Consider the following 18,143-nt stretch of genomic DNA (forward strand, 5'->3'; position numbering starts at 1 on the left):
GGAAGCTGAAGCTTGGGTGTCACTGGACCTTGCAACAGGACAATGATCCCAAGCATATCTCAGCGTTCACCCAGGCTTGGTTTTAGAAGAAGTCCGGGAAGATTCTGGAGTAACCACCACAGTCGCCACAGTGAACTCCACTGAACTCCATAGAACGTCTTTGGTGGGATTTGAAAGCGGTTGCAGCTGCAAACTCACTGATATTAGTGAGCTGGAGGCCATTGCCTGTGAGATATGAGCTAAGATTCATTAGCTAAAATCGCTGCCAGAAACTGGCGTCTGGCTATTTAAGGTTTATGTTTTTGCTAATAGGCTAAACCTCATTTACATTGTGGGTTTAATCATTTTGATTACATCTGTATTAAACATTACCTTAACCTTAACCTTGGCCATTTTTTTGCCCTTTCAGTTAAAAATATTAAGCATGGAGCTTCAGTGAAAGCACTTAACGTGAAAATGGTTCTTTATTTATTGGTGTTTCTTCAAAACAAATGGGAAAAAATGTTAATGACCATTTTGATGGTCAGGACATTGTAGGTTTCGCTTGCTTCACCTACCGAGCAAGGTCCTAAAAACTCTCTCTCTTTTCCTCTCACTCACCCACACACTCCTGGAGCACACTCCAGTATGTGCTGATCGCAGTAACTGAGCCTCGGGAGGAGGCGCACGGCTTCATTCCAGCAAACTCAACAGAAAATCCAGCAAATCGAAGTATCGAGCAGAAAGTCTGGAGCTCTTCTCGGCGATGCCCCTTTGGCGCTTCTCTGGGCGCACGGACCTGCTGCTGCACTTCATCCAGCTCTCTGAGGGACTGTAGCTGCTCTTCATCAGTGAGAGGGAGAATCACTGTACCGGAGCGCTGGAGACACACGATGGGCTCCTGCACACCCCTCAGCGAGACCAGTGCCCTCAGTCTCGTGGTGTAAGGGTAGATTAGCGCGCGTCAGCTGGTCAGCTCACTTCTCCCTGTCTATGCCTGTAGGTGTTCTTTACCATGGAGCTCCCGGAGGAACTGAGCGGTGTTACAGACACGCTAGCTCTCAGTCTGCTCAACGAAACGCTTTTCCAGGGTAACATCAGCGCGCTGGACGACACGGACGGACTTCTGCCCACCAGCGTGAAGATCACTGTGGCCGTGGTGTATCTGATTGTGTGTGTGGTGGGGCTGGTGGGGAACTGCCTGGTTATGTATGTCATCATCAGGTGAGAGAGAGAGAGAGTCGATTTTGAAGTTTTTAAACTGAGTCTAGATGCCTGCCTGTCTGTCTGTCTGTCTGTCTGTCTGCGTGTTTGTCTGTCTGTCTGCGAGTCTGTCTATGTAAAATATGCAATTAAATTGCGCAAATTCAACGCATTATCTTTTCCAGTGCACTGGCACCATGCCTAATGCCAGGCATGGGCTGGAGGGGTATAGAGCTGTGGAGCAGTGCAACTGTGTTCCTGAGAATAATGATGGTGATCCATCCAATACATTAAGGATTAGAGTTGAGGATGATGAAGTGGGGTGGTGATCATCCAGCATCCTGATCTCACTAACACTCGTGTCGCTGAATGCAATCAAATCCTCACAGTAGTGCTCTAGAATCTAGTGGAAAGCATTCCCTGGACAGTTACTCCAGTAATTGTATATTTATATAGTTAATTATATAATTTATAATCATATAATTGAATACCCTTAATTTCGAAAGAAAACAGTGAATGAGTAGGTGTCCCAATACTTTTGTCAATATGGTATACTGTTTTTTACTTCAGCATTTGTTTTCATTGGTTTTTATCATTTTCTTGGTTATAAGTCCTGGTGCATCAACCAAAAAGTGTCCCACTTTTGTTGAGTTTGCCCCTCAGTTACTTCCAAGGGTTTGTTGGCCAAAAAGGTTTTGACTTTAAAGGTCTTGACTGCAGAGTACCTCTCAGAGTAAAGTGGCTGGATTGGGGCAGGGGCTTGTGTTTTGTCTGCATCAATGTTGAAATTGCTGGACTTTTTGTAAATCAGTGTTAAATTCAAGGGTTTTTGGGCTGTGTTGTGTTAGAGGATGGCACAGAACATTTATTTTTCTGAGACCTACTAATCTATATATAATCTATATAATACATGAACTGATTACATATAATAATAAACTGTTTTATTATTGATCTACACAGTTAAACTGAGTTTTTTGAAACAGTATGTACATGTATTGTAGAGTTATGCAAACAAACAGGGTTACGTAGACGGACAGAGTTAATGGAATTGGCTATTTACAGTAATAAAGAGTTATTCAGAGAACATTGCCAAATAAACACAAGGTACATATTCAGGCATTCCTGACATTTATGTTGCATTGGAAAATGTGTGTGTGGTTTTACATTTTTACATAGTGTGTGTGTGTTCATCTTGTTGTGGATTGGAATAATAGACTGATTCGAGTCAGACAGATATGTGTACTGTTGTTGTAAATGCTACACTTAACCGTTTGAGAGGTATTGACCCATGGGTAGTTTAAGCTGTTATGGTTCAGAGTGCACCTTTCCACCCCAAGGTCCTTTCAAAGTAAAAATCGACCTACTAAATGATTGGCATATTGGCAGGTTGCAATATATTTTGGCTGTTGAAGGACTGGAGAAGAGTGATAGAGAGAGCAAGGGAGTGAGAGAGAGAGTCTCATGTCTTGCATAGTTGCAGTTTCCCAGCTCATAACGTTTAACATTGTTTCTCCCAGCTTGCATATTAATTAGGCTAAAGAATGAGCTCAGGGTTTTATTTGGATATAGAGTGTATTGAATGGACTAATATGGTATTATAGAGGTTCACTGAGCAACAGAGTTTATTTAGGGGCCGTTACGTATTATAGAGTTACACAGAGCAACAGATTTTATGGACTATTACTGTAGTATAGCGTTTCACAGAGAAACAAAGTGTATTGACTATTACTGTAGTATAGAGTTACACAGAGCAACAGAGTTTATAAAATAGACTATTACTGCATTATAGAGTTACACAGAGCAACAGAGTGTATTGAAGGGACTGTTGCTGTATTATAGAGTTACACAGAGCTACAGAGTTTAAAAAATAGACGATTACTGTATTATAGAGTTACACAGAGCAACATAGTTTATTGACTATTATAGAGTTATACAGAGCAACAGAGTTTATTGACATTTACTGTATTATAGAGTTATACAGAGCAACAGAGTTTATTGACTATTACTGTATTATAGAGTTACACAGAGCAACAGAGTTTATTGACTATTACTGTATTATAGAGTTATACAGAGCAACACAGTGTGTTGACTATTACTGTAGTATAGAGTTACACAGAGCAACAGAGTGTATTGACTATTACTGTAGTATAGAGTTACACAGAGAAACAAAGTTTATTGAATGGATTATTACTGATACAGAGTCTTAAAAATGTAAGTAATGGCATCTATATGAAGAGCTGTTCAATAGACAGTTCTGAAAAGAACTAGTTGAGATGTATGAATGCAGTCTTAAAGAGCCTTTTAAATAAGCAGTTTAATTGTAATGAATGTTGCTATCTACAAGAATTGCTATAGCATTTAACTGGAACCAACATGCTGCAACACAGCCAGAACCTAATGGCCTAGCAGAGAGGGAAGAATGTGCTGAAATGTACAGAATGTAAGGAATAGAGTGGACGATAGTGTCCCTTTTTGGCATTGGTGATAAAGAGTGTGATGAACCTTAAAGAACCTTTATATTAAGTTGTATTAATCACTTTGAATATTGTCATCAATTACTACTTTTCATTAAGGTTTCTCTATGGAAACCTATAGCATTTGACTATATAAGATTTCCACTTGAAAAAGTACCTTTGCAGTGTTTCCGCTGCAGATATGACAAGTTTTAAGGGGATACAGTTTGACAGGCCTTAGAAAGAACCACCAATTCACCTCTAGTTTACTTCTGCACACTTTTTGTTTGGGCTTAGCATGGTATGCAAAACCAATGACTTTCGCTTACTTCCCTTGCTTCAGTCTGATTAAGCATATAATTAAGAAAGAATCTCAGGCTTGCCTAATGTGCTCATATAATTGCTTTGTAATTACGTTTCAGAAAATAGAAATACTGCAACACAGCCAGCACTTAATGGCCTAGCAGAGAGAGACAAATGTGTCGGAATGAACAAATTGTGAAGGAAGAGAGGAAGACGGTGTTCTTTTTTGGCATTGGTGATAAAGTGTATGACAGAATACCTGCCCTCATATGTCTGTACAGGTGGCCACTGCTGACAGAGTTGACAGCGGCAATATAGCTGCTCTAGGCCTATTTTAAACCCCTTGTTGCTAGGCTGGTTACCAAGCATCCCTCACTGAAAGTCCCTTGCTGCTTATTGATCACACTCTGCGTCCTTTCTGGCGAAGAGATGAAATTTCAGATTCCTTTGAATTCACCTGAAAAGCCACAGCAATAATTCATAATGAGATTTCTTTCAAGTTCTCCCAAGGTCTTCCAGTAGAGTATTAAAAATGAAAGCTGTACTGAAAATACTGTCGAGGAGAGTCCTGGCAACGTGTAGAACATTTAGACCAAGTAAAAAAAAAGGAATGAAGGAGAATTGACCTTAATTTAGCTGAAACAGGTACAAACTGTTACTGCAAGGCTTTGTCACGCAAGGCAAGCCAAGAACTGACAAGTGAGAAGGAAGATAGCATGTAAAGAACAAGCTGTAAATGAGCTAAAACTGACTGATCCTTTTCTCCATTTGTTTTTTCAAAATGCTTTTCCAAAATGTGTGTGTCTGTGTGTGTGTGTGTGTGTGTGTGTGTGTGTACAAATTATTGTGAAGTGTTTCTTTGGGAGTGTATATATACTTATGTATGTACACTACAGCTGACCCAAACACTGTTTTACAGACTTCAGATGCTCGTTGGTGTTTAGCAAATGCTCCTTATTAAAACTGCCCTTAAAATATATATATATATATATATATATATATATATATATGTTAATTAATGTATAATTACCCATAACCTTTAAGCATGCTTATATATTTACCAGATGATAAACATGTATTAATACTGCATAGTGGTGATAGCGCAAATGAATTGAAATTAGCTGTTTTTTTTCTAAGGGCAAATACAGCCATAATATATAGACATGTATGCTACTGAGCATCTCTTGAACATACATTTGACATACACTATATGTCCAAATGTTTCTGGACACTCCTTCTAATGAATGTGTTCAGCTACTTTAAGTTTCACCCATTGCTGAGACAGATTGCAAATACATACACACAGCTTGTCACACACAGTTAGTCCTTGTAGAGAAGTAGTGGGAATATAATAGGACTCTCTGGAGCAGATAAACATGAACCTACTGGCACCATGCCTAATGCCTTCCTTGGGATAGAGACATTTAAAGCAGTGGAACTGGAATGATGGATTGTGCTCCATCCAATACTTTTGATGAGTTGGGGAGTTGGGGATGAGGTGGGGTGGTAATCATCCAACATCCTGACCTCACTAACACTCTTGTCGTGGAATGCAATTAAATTCTCACAGCAGTGCTCCTCCAAAACATAGTAGAAAGCCTTCTTCCCTGAAAAGTAGAGACAGTTACTCCAACAAAAGAGACACAATCAGTCCACATAACTCTTTTGTAGTTTTGCATACTTAATAACAGCAGTGTGGTCACGCATACTTAAATGCAGTGCATGATACATTTTAAATTTCACTAAAAATAGTCAGTGTTATTGATTATAGTCTTAAAATGACAGATCATCAAGTAATCAAATGTTTTTTGTTTTTTTATATACTCCTACAGGTACACAAAGATGAAGACAGCCACCAACATCTACATCTTTAATTTAGCACTGGCCGACAGCCTGGTGTTGGCCACTCTACCTTTCCAAGGCACAGATGTCCTGTTAGGCTTTTGGCCCTTTGGCCTGACTCTGTGCAAGACGGTGGTGGCCATCGACTATTACAACATGTTCACCAGCATCTTCACTCTGACCATCATGAGTGTGGACCGCTACATCGCGGTGTGCCACCCTGTGCGCTCCCTGGCCGTGCGCACACCCCACAGGGCCAAGCTGGTCAATGTTGCAGTGTGGGCACTGGCTTCTGCCATTGGAGTGCCTGTAATGATTATGGGGCAAGTGGAAATTGAGCCCAATGGTAGTCCTCACATTATATTTACCTTCACCATCACTAAGCATCGTTCTGTTCATTCACCAAGGGTCTTTCTGTTTGTTCATGTTATTACACTCTTAGAGCTGTCATTTATGTGAGGGCAGTTTATTGGTTATCTGTTTCTCAGATTTTTTTTGTGTGTTTTTATTATCATTTTTGAAGACCTTAAAAGGCTCTCAAACAATTCCTGTATCTGTTGTGAAAATACATTCAATCTTACAGTGGAGCTATGTGGTTTCTACTGTGAGATTTGCCTGTTAAAAGACTAAAATCCCCTGATGATGTGTCTTGAGGAAGGAGGGGCAGATAATTGTGCTTGATTTTGATTTTTGCTAATGCAGCAGGAAGCCAGATGGCTAACGATACTGCAAGGAATGTCTGTATTTACTGTATTTGCTTCTACATCAGTGGCTACACTAGCAGACTAGCAGGAGTTGTCTAGGTGTCTAAATTTTGTCACTCATTTGATAAGCATTTATTTTCCATTAACTCTTTTTCCAAGAGTGCAAATATTAAATCCTTTATTTTTTACCATTTCCAACCTTACTTCTATGTGTCACATCTGTGTTGTGATTTCTGAGTAGAAATAGTTCATAACACAGTTTAATAGAAGTTACTGACAAGTTGCTGAATTCTTTGTTCTTGTTCTCCTAATTCAGCACAAAAAGTCACTTGTAACGACCACTACAGTCTCAGAATTATGACAAGCATCTCTAGGACTTAATAGAGCACTATTTTGCTGTTATGACCTGTTGCCAGTGTGATGCATAGCCAGACACCAGCTCCTGGCAGCAATCTTAGCCCATTCCTCATGGGCAGTGACCTCCAGTTCACTAATATTATTGGGTTTTCTGCTGCAACCGCCTTCTTCAAATCCCACCAAAGATTTTCTATATAGTTCAAGTCAGGGGACTGTGATGGCCACTCCAGAATCTTCCAGGACTTCTTCTGAAATTAAGCCTTGGTGGACTTTGAGGTATGCTTGGGATCAGTGTCCTGCTGGACGTTTCAATGATTCCCAAGCTTCAGCTTCCTCACAGAGGGCTTGCTGCATTTCTCCTAGGATTTCCTGACACTAAATAAATAAATCTATCTTGCCCTCCACATGCTGCAGTTTCCAGCACCAGAGAAAACAGCAGCCCCAGAGCATAACCGAGCCATCGTCCATGCATCACTGTCGACAGGGTGTTTTTTTTTTAGCTGGAACACTTGTAGGAAACCCATAGGGAGAACACACCACATTCCAGACAGTGACTAGAGATAGGATCAGCAACTGTCTAATGACTGCTATTAGAACAGTCAAGAGTGGTTAGATCAATGGGTTCTGTTCCTTTCGAAGTACATGAAAATGCATCAAAAATATTGATCATAGTAAACAGTTGTAATTACAGATACAGCAGAGGATAATAATAATAAAACATTTCCCGAACATGGATCAAGCATCTTTCAGTCAAATGGCCTATCAGGACTAGGCTTATGAAAACTGAACCTTAAGGAAACTGAACCCTAGTGCATTTCCTCAGGGCTGACTTGCTGTAATAATTAAAGAAAGTGTTTTAAATGATAGTCATAATGTGTCATGAATGTTCTGGAAAGATCTCACTGAATGGACTTTGTCTTCTTTTTTCTCTGTGCAGGTATCGAATGCATGGTGGTCCTACCTGACCCTCAAAGCTACTCTGAGCCTGTTTTCGGGACCTGTGTGTTCCTTTTCTCCTTTTTAATCCCGGTGGCTATCATTAGTTTGTGTTATGGCTTGATGGTGCGCCGTCTGCGTTCCGTGCGTCTTCTCTCCGGCTCCAGGGAGAAGGACAGGAACCTGAGGAGGATCTCGCAGATGGTGCTGGCTGTGGTGGCTGCCTTCGTGCTCTGCTGGATGCCTGTTCAGGTCCTGGCTCTGGTGCAGGCCTTGGGGAAGGTGGACCTGGGGGGCAGCGAAGTCGCTGTAGCAGCAATGCACTTCTGCATCGCCCTGGGTTATGCCAACAGCAGTCTCAACCCAGTCCTGTACGCCTTCCTGGATGAAAATTTCAAGCGCTGCTTTCGCGAATTCTGCCTGCCAGCCAACTCTGTTGTTGAACTGGAGGCACCTAGAAGGAAGTCGGTGAGGAAGGAGGTTGGATGTGAAGTAGACGGAGAGCAAGGAAATGGAGCAGCTCTTCAAGCTGCTGGCATACCCAGGTGTGAGGAGTAGAACGTTTAACCTGATGCTGCTTTTTAAAAGTGCTTTGAAAGTACAGTTTGGCCAAAAATGTTCTTATCTAAAGTGAACTTTAACCAGCCAAGACATGTTTGGTCTAGAGGTGTTTCTTTTGTTTCATTGCATGCTGAGGCAATGAGGCTAATGTAGCAACTATCCATCTATTTATCCAGCCATCCATCTTCCTGGTCCTGTTTCTGGTCAGGGTCTCGCTGGGTCCATAGCCTACCCAGAAACACTTGGCGCAAGGCAGTATTAGCCCTTGGACAAGGAGCCAGTCCATCACAACACAACCATCCAGTCACTTATTCACACCTAGGAGCAATTTAACATGACCAATTCCCTTACCGTGTGTGTTTTGGGAGGTGGGAGAAAACCAGAGTATGGATGAAACCTGCACTGACACAGGGAAAACACACCACAGCGACCGGAACGAGGGTCAAACAGACACACTTACTACCTGCGGTGCCACAATACCACCTATGTAGCAACTAATGGAAACTTATAGTCACTAGTTTAAGCTAGACTGCATGACTTAATTTACAGGGTGCTGTTAAAGAGGAATTTGACCATTTTTTCACATTTCCAGCACAATCGAATCACTAAAATGTAAACAGTAATTCTGAGGGGTTTGGTGGGAAATGCCCTGTTATACAGAAACCTACTAAGTCAAGGTTGTTCACAATGGTGCCGAAAAGAGCCAGACGTCTTACGAGTGAATACTTCTAAAAGTACTTCTAATTCACAGAAAGCTTTTATTATTATATAGTATTATTTTGAGACATTTGTTTAGTTCTGAGAACATTGTAAGGCAAAATAAATCCATTTTTGTACCACAGTTCTGTTCTAATCCACATTACATACATATTAAACCTCAGAAGAGACATATACACTCTTAAAAACAGACACTATATTTATTTTTAGATAAATAAAAGTGCTTTAGATTGTTCTTTGAGCAATTCCACAAAACAACCACTTTTGGTTTTATTAAGAACAATGTCTGTAACAGCATTGGTGAATAACCTTCATGTTAAGTGATGTTTTTTAGACCTTTAAAAGGTTCCTTCATGGCGCACTCATACAGCCATGGGAACAAAAATAATGTGACATCTGCTCATTTATTGTTTCATCTGAAGTCAAGGGTAATAAAAAGAGCTGATCCTGCATTTGCTGGAGTAACTGTCTCTACTGTCCACGAAAGAATTTCAACTAGTTTCTGGAGCACTGCTGTGAGGATTTGTTCGCAAGAGTCCACTACTCCACAGCTCAGTGCTTGGTATTACTCAAAGTGCCAATAGTTTCATGTTTATCAGCTCCAGAGAATCCTATTCTACTAGCAGTACTGCTCTACCAGGACTAGATAAGCTGTGCGTGTGTGCATTTGCACATATGTGTCAGCAATAGGTGTAATCTAAAGTACCTGGAGGCATTCATTAGAGGTTAGGGGTGTCCACAAACATTTGGACATAGTATATATCAATATAAAGTGGTAAAGTGGTTAATTCTGTGGCATTGCTCAAAGAGCCTTTTGAAGCAGCGAGAGAGAATTATATTCCCATTCCCATATGTTCCCATTATAACCACTGTACTGACATCTGAGCTGGTCAGTTACTAATCTGAATGATTTAGTTTACATTTGAACCACTGAATTATGCAGAACGCTTGAAACATCAGTGGACTTTCCCTTTAAATCTATTCCAAAAGACTTGTTTGTGTAGTTTCCAGCACTGTACACCATATACACTATCATGGGCATTTCTGAACATATTGGGGCCCTAAGTACCATCCCACCTGGGGATCCTTCCAACCATTCTTTATTAAGAAAATGAAAAATGAATCAATAAATGCATGAATATGGGATTATGGCTTGAATACTGCTTGAATACTGTTAGGATATTGACAAAAACATCACATAGCTAAAATAGCAGTTAAGTCTTGAGTTTTGTCCTTAATTTTTTTATATTTGTTGATTGAATCAGCCCCCCATACCCCCCCCCCCAAAGTTGGTACAGCCAGTGATTCCACTCGTTCATAGCTCCCCCTAGCACTAGCAACGCTCCCGACACTAGTAGCATAAGGACTTAACACATGTCTCCACCGACACATGCAGAGTCAGCCACAGCCTTTTCATGGTCCTGCAAGCTAACAGACGTCTGTGCCTGCGATGAGAGTGATGAGAGGAGTGAGCGCCATCTACCCACCTGGTAAGAGGACAGCCAATTGTGCTCTCTCAGACTCCAGCTGTTAATGGCCAAACAGCATGCTCGGGATTCAAACTTGCGACACCTGGGCCATGGTGGCAGTGCATTAGGCCACTGAGCCTAATTTAACTGCATTTGAAGTGAGGGGTGAATTGTATAAAGTTGATTTCTTGGTCAAACTCTCACTGTACTGAATGTTCTGAATATTCACAGCCTCAAACTCATCTGTAAATAGAGATTACTGGGTAAATAGTCCTGGTAATACCAGGGTAATTATAGCATTTGAGGTTTAGCAGACAAAAATAATGGTAAATTGCTTTGCCACTTGGGACAAAAGGGCTTATCTTGTTAATAGGCTTTTCTTTTTCGCTGATGAAAATGAGGCCTTTACGCATATTGTAATGTTGATGCCTGTTTAAGAACACAGCAAATATGTGCAAGCTTTATTTGCTCAATGTAACTCCAAGACTGAAGGCCTATCAGTATGCACTGTATGGTATTTATTGAATGCTGCCTTATAATCAGGCTACTATTAGTGCTGTGTTCATGTGGGCGCATATTCCTCAGTGGTGCGTATTAGCTTTGTCTGGAAACATACTCAATTGACTGTAGATGCTTATGATTGTCATTAAATGTCTGCATATGACATCTACTCTTTATTTTCGGTGTGCCGTGTGGTATGAAACCTGCTTTTGCTGCTCACTCCTTGCTCCACAGGGAACAGATCTGAGTGACAGGATACCTTTTCTTTGAGGCTTTTTCATGTTTCTCTCTGACATAGTCAGCAGGAGTGGGAGGGAAGGGAGGAAAGCATACAAAACACCTTGCATTTCTAATTTTATTTGTCTGAGTCTGTGATAAAGATAAGGGTCCATTGCTTACAGTCTTTGGTATCCAGTCACATGACTTCATCATATGAATCCAATGAGAAAGTTGCCAAGCATGTCTTAGACATCTGTTTTCCTGTTCCCGGTATGAAGTGCCAGCCAGATGGTGTGCTGCTTTGACAAAGCTAATGTCCTGAATTTAGTTTCCAGTCTGGTCATGATGAATTGGCTTTCATCTAACTTTTCATCCATTTCCACTTAATGTTGCTGCCATTGTGTGAAGTGCTCAACAGATCCACAGCCATGGGAGCTGAGTGTCATTTGTATTCGTTCCTTTTTGTATTTATATATTTGTGTGTGGTTTTATTCATTTGCTTCTACATTTACATTGAGGTTGCATTAATGAATGTCTTAATCTACTACTAAGTTGCTGAGACAGATGTGCAAATACACACACAGCTGTGGAGAATTATTACTAATAGAACAGTACTCTCTGGAGCAGATAAACATGAACCTATTACCATCTTGTTTAATGCCAGGTTAGGGCTAGAGGGATACAATTGAGCTCTGGTGCAGTGGGACTGTGTTCTCTGCAATGATGGTGGTGCTCCGTTCAACACTTTTGGGATGAGATGGGGAGTCACTGCACCATCACGTCTGGCTCTGAATAGTAAGAGTTATCGAGCTACCATTTAATAGAGTGCTCGTCAGTTTTCCACCTCCTGCACAGTCTTCATTAGGCTTCAACACAGCTAACAGGAGGGCAGTTAACATGTCTGGAAGTGCTTCCAGCACAGACGAAAGGCTAGTTTAGTGTGGAAAGTCGTGGTATTTAGACGTGGAGTGGGATCTGTCAAGGCAGAGATGGAGTAGAGACCACCACATCCCAGCTCTGAATAGACATACTAAAGAAACTAGCACTTACTGAGCTTCATTCTGGAGGAGAAGAATCTGGCAGATATAACTCCTCCCACTCAGTCCATGTAAACAGTAGCAACGTTACTGAGCGCCCTGAACACCACAACTAGCTCAGAGACACAGCATCGATTTTTCTACAAACTACTCACTAAGTCACTAAGTGGTCTGTTTCTCAAGGTTTTTCACCAAACCTGGCTGAACTCCGGTTCAGTTTAACTCTCGATTTATTGCCTCGTTAAAAATGATACATGATGAGCTGAGTTTTTCAGCTGGAGATCAGGACATTTGGACAACTTGATGGAGTGGAAACTCTGGTAAGTGTGTTTGGATGAAATATTAGTGTATTCACAAAAAGGGCAGTAGCCTCAGCCATTGATTACAACACAACAAGCAGGCATTTAATGCTACTATTTACACTTCCACAATAATGAACGCAGAAGTGTGATAATGGTCTATAGCCCCATTTTTTTTAACACCCTTAATTTCAGAAGAAAAAGTAAATTAGCACGACCCAATACTTTTGTCCATATAGTGTATATCCTTCACTTGATGTAGTACTTCTACCATTTGTCCAATGCAGATACTATTAGTTCATTTAAAGCATAAAAGGACTTTTGCATCCATAAACTTTATCAACACCAACAACGCTAATACAAATTTTTACATATGCAAATTATAACTATAAATAAGGTTATCCTGTAAAACTTTACATTAGTCATCAGTAAAACATTTGCCATAAACCTCACATGTCATAATGTCACATGTTTTCTGGTATTTCACTTCCTTAAATTAAATTAAAGCTTTTTTTAGTGACATAGGTGTGAAATCTCCTGTAATCAGAAGATTACAGCTACTCTGTAGGTCCAAAAGTATCCAGATGATCCCAATGGAAAATCATTGGCAATAGAATGGGATGCACTGGAGGAGCTGCGCATGAGCCTAAGGTCACCACGCTCAATACCTTTTTAGAGGGGTATAAAGTACCCAGCAATGGCCTCTGGAGCTGGAACTGCGCTTCCTGGAAAGACTGAGCCCATCCAATACATTTGAGATGAGTTGGAGTGGTGTTGATCCAGAACTAAACAACCAGCATCAGTCGTGACCTCACTAATGCAATCCAATCCTCACAGCAATGTTCCAACATCTATTGTAAAGCCTTGCCAGAAGAGAAGAGGCCATTACTGCAGCAAAGAGGAAGTCCCTATTAATTCTGCTGCTATCAGAAGGTATTGGGTTGGTTGGGGTTTAATTGGCCTGAAGAAGCACATCTGCTTGTACCTAGACGATGTGAAGTAAGCTATTTAAGGCATTGTAAGGGTGGTTGTTTATGTGAATGAAACATTAACTGCACTGTACCACTGCTTCTCAACCTATGTCGCCCACCCCGCAGATAGTTATAGCCCAGTCATCCATGTGCAATGCAATCTGCAGGAGCCTGTTACTTACTCCTTAAACAAGGTGCAAGGTGACTACTTTTTGGTAAGGGGAGCTTTTATTATCCATAAAATAGACACAAGAATACAAGAATAGTGTACGCACAAAAAACTGAAATATAGAATTAATTATTTCATATGAATTTAATCTGAATATTTGAATCAGGAGGCAAAGACAAGTCGATAATGTGTGAGTTGAGGTGGGATTCATTAAGTTAATAGTACACACATCAAGCGTTATTACTAGTGAAAGCTAGTTAGTTATTATTCAGAACTGAGTTAATAAAAATGAACTATCCTGCTGCTACCTGTAAATGAAGCCAAACCCAGGGTCCATGAGATACTGAACAGTATGCAGGTAAGTCGTATAAAGCTTCAAGCTTCAAGGCTCTCTGCTGCTGATGAAATAAAGCTTGTTGGCATCAACTGCTGCAGACAAATCGATGGAAAAAGAACACAATGATGTGTGAGAGAGAGAGAGAGAAAGAGAGAGAGAGAAAGAGAGAGAGAGAAAGAGAGTTGGGGATGTATTGGACGATAAGAGGTGAAGTGCATTAGACAGAAATTGACTTAATGACCGTCTGAAGGAGGTACACCAGGACAACAGGACTTAATGAAATACACAACAGTCTCAAAATAGCATGCTTCGGTTTCCCCTTTGTAAACATGTCAATACATTTCTGTAAATGGTATGTAATTAGTGTAATTACTTACAAACGCTGACGTACTTGTAGAAAAAATGCTTTAGCATGCTTAGCACTAGTGTCATGCCTCAGTGAAACACTATCAACATGATCTGGAGTTTTAACAGTTGTTTGCCTATAGTATCCGTATGCTGTGACCTGAGCTAGGCATTTTTAAGAGTGTTCAGTCAGATAATTGCGCAACATGTATAAGATACAGATGACAAAAACGTCAAGCTCCAAATGTTTCTGGACACCCCTTCTAATGAGTGTGTCCAGCCACTATAAATTAAAGCACCTATTGCTTACACACAGAAACAGATTAGACAGGTGTAAAAATACACATAGACAGCGTCTAGTCCCTGTAGAGAAGTACTGCCTTTAGAATGGGATCATCTGGAGTAGGTAACCATGAACACATCGGCACCATACGTAATGCCAGGGGTTGGCTAAAGGGGTATAAAATCCTCCGTCATTGAGCTGTGGAGCAGTGGAACTGCGTTCTCTGCAATGATGGCTGGTGCTCCATCCAGTACTTTTGGGATGAGTTGGGTAGTTGGGGATGAGGTGGGATGGTGATCTTCCAATACCCTGACCTTACTAACACTTGTTAAACTTTTTTGAATACCCTTGATTTTGGAAGAAGCAACAATGAGCAAGTGTCCCAATACTTTTCTCCATATATAGTCTAAGTTCCACTGTAATGGACATTCATTAGCAGCGACTCTGTTTGAATTAATTTAGGGCTGAGGATCAGAGAACCTCTGATGCTGCATCATCGCCACTCTGTGGTTGGTCATGATAGATGCAGCTTTTTTTAGGCTTAATTAATAATCAGCAGCACTTAGATCAGACAGAGTAATGCCATGAGGCCTATCACATAATGCGGCACAAGAGTCTTTCCTGCTCTTCTCTTCGTCTTCCCAGTGGACACTGTTATGTTCTTGTAACACAATGGTCATCAATTCTGGTCCTGAGGGGCCATAGTCCAGCACATTTTGAAGATTTTCCTGCTCTGACGCACTTTATTCAATTGATCAATTAGTTACCAGGTTTAGTAAGTATGCTTGAGCATGGGGATCATCAATTTATGCTGGACCATAATTGGTGAGCCTTGCTCTATCACTCTTACAGAGAAGGCCTCCTCGGTTAAATATGGATGAGATACTGAGAGAGACACTTATTCCACAGTAGACAGTAATATGCTGGTATAATTTGATCAAGCTGCTTTAATATCAACTTTCACTGCCAGCTTAAGCTTTCACTGAGCACAATCAGCCCAGAAGTGTGATTTCAATATGCGTACACTGTTCATAAACGTTCAAGGCCAGTTATAACAGTAATACAGATGGAATTGTACGTGAATCTAATGAACAGTCTGCTTCAGGGAGTGTGACATTATTTGACTAATGCCAGTGATCATACTCTGCTATGTTACTCTGTGGTAAATATCATAAATGTATATAGAGGCTTTGCCCCCCTCTGCCCTCTATTCATCTCAGAAGGCTTTACACTAGATGTTGGAACATTGCTAGTATTTATCCACAAGAACTTTATGTGGTCAGGTACTGATGTTGGATGATCAGTTCTGGCATTCAATGGAGCTCCACCGCAGTACTGTGAGGATTTGATTGCATTTAGTGACATCAGTGTTAGTGAGGTCAGGATTTTGGATGATCACCACCCCACTCATCCCTAACTCCCCAGCTTAACCCAGCACCATCATTCCAGAGAACACAGTTCCGATGCTCCACAGCTCCACACTGGGAGGCTTTACACCCCTCTAGCCCACGTCTAGGTTCACTACAGAGACTAGAAGACTAGAAGTTGTGTCTGTGTCAGCAATGGGTGCAACTTAAAGGAGCTAAATACATTCACTAGAGGAAGTGTCCACAAACATTTGGACATATAGTCTATCATGTTATTTATTAAAATTCAAATTTGCAAATCCTGGATTCACAAAACGGGCAGGGGGTCCCCAGGACCACTTCACAGCTTTTCACAGCTGCAGCTCCAGTTAAATACTGCAGTTACTTCTAATTACAGCTAATGTGATCTGTTCCTGTGTTTCACCAATAGATGTCAGCACTAGTACACTGGTTCCTTGTTGCTAGCCTTCAGACTATGCAGCCAAAATTATGTTAAAGGCTAGACCAGTATTTCTCAAGCCTGGTCCCGGAGGCCCACTCCCCTGTGCTCCCAATAACACCTGATCCAACTAAACACTCATTAACAGCCCATTACTGAGTAAACGTGGGTGAGTGAAAGAAGGAGAGGCACTAAAATAGGGCATGTGTGGAATATGGAGAAGCACCGGATGATCTTAAAGCAACGTTATGTAGCATTTTTACCATAAAATGTTCTTGCTGTCAATGTCATATGTGTGCATCTGTTCACACAGTAGCAGTTGGTGTAGCATAGTGGGTAGGAACATCGAGCACCTTCCGACAGCAGACAACTGGGGTTCAACTGCCTGGCCAGGCAAGCACACCACACTACACCAATAAGAGTCTTTGGACAAGATTCTTAACACTAACTACACCTACCTGTGTAACCCTTTATATATTTATATTGTTCTAGATAATAGTGCCAACCAAAGTGCTGTAAACGTAGTCAAAGTCAATAAAGGACTTGTCAATGGGTGGTCCTTAAAAATGGACCTCAAATGATTATATATGAGATGTGTGAGGGTCTTTTTAACGTTTAAAGAACCTCTACATAATATTCTATAGGGCATTACTTAAGGGGTTGTCCTAGAGCTGCATGTCTAAGGAAAGGGCCGTTTGTTTTTATGAGTGTGTGTTCTGGGACGAGTCGATGTGGGAGGAGGGTAAAAGAGAAGGGATTTTCCTCTGTTTAAAAAAATGACAAAACTCACCCCCCTCGTAAAACTGCCCCCGCAGGATTAATGGCCTTATGTGATAGCCCTTAATCGTATAAAGCCGTCTGCAGTTTACATAGTAAAGGACCACACAGACAGCACGCACACCCACAACCTGGACGTTTGACCCCACCGTTGGAGTGCCCGGTGTGTCAAACCGATACATAGCTGGTGCTGATCAATGCAATAAGGCGTGCATTATGGAATCGTTTAAACTGTAATAACCAGGGGGCGCCATTCCTCAAAAAAGACACGGGGACAAAGAGCGATGGAGCTGCACGTTCAGTCGCTGCCAAAGCATCAATCACCACCCCTCCCTTCTTTCCTCGTCCTATCATTTCCGTGGCCCTGCATCGCCAGTAATGCATGGCTTTAGCAGAAATGGAGCCTCCACCTTGATGCTCTGGCTGTGCTTTGATTGACTACAGTGTGATGGCCTTGGTTCTAGGAGAGGTATTCACTTTCCTGGAGTCCACGATGGTGTGCAGAGCAGAGCAGAGTGCGTGGTACCAGAACCAGGAGGACCAACACTGCAGCAGATTCACGCCTCAGTCCTGGAAATCATCTCAGAGAGCTGCAGCTGACTGCCTTGCTAGCCAGTTAGCACACCTTATAGCCTACACAGGCAGGGCCCTGCAGCATTACGCATAGCGGGCTACTGTGATACACCTGCAGGCATCTCAGCAACCTCCTTCATGATGATGATGCTGGAGCATCCCTAGCTCTGACAAGACCATTGACCAGAGTCAGGATGCTTAGCAAGGAATAATGACCACCCCTCCCCACCCCTCTCCTCCTCCTCCTCCTCCGCCCCACCTCCATATCTGTACACACAGACACACAACCCCCTCCCCCTGCT

General features: G+C 41.5%; 1 protein-coding gene across 1 annotated transcript; it reads left to right on the forward strand.

Moving 5' to 3' along the window:
• Window positions 1–620: 620 nt before the first annotated feature.
• Window positions 621–11,134, forward strand: LOC140576779 (nociceptin receptor). Its single transcript, XM_072696384.1, has 3 exons — window positions 621–1,203; window positions 5,771–6,126; window positions 7,779–11,134. Exons 1-3 carry the CDS (start codon window positions 995–997, stop codon window positions 8,333–8,335), a joined length of 1,122 nt encoding a protein of 373 aa, XP_072552485.1. The 5' UTR covers window positions 621–994; the 3' UTR covers window positions 8,336–11,134.
• Window positions 11,135–18,143: the final 7,009 nt, after the last annotated feature.

This window comes from Salminus brasiliensis, chromosome 14 (genome assembly GCF_030463535.1).
Source record: "Salminus brasiliensis chromosome 14, fSalBra1.hap2, whole genome shotgun sequence".
In the NCBI taxonomy this organism is placed as follows: domain Eukaryota; kingdom Metazoa; phylum Chordata; class Actinopteri; order Characiformes; family Bryconidae; genus Salminus; species Salminus brasiliensis.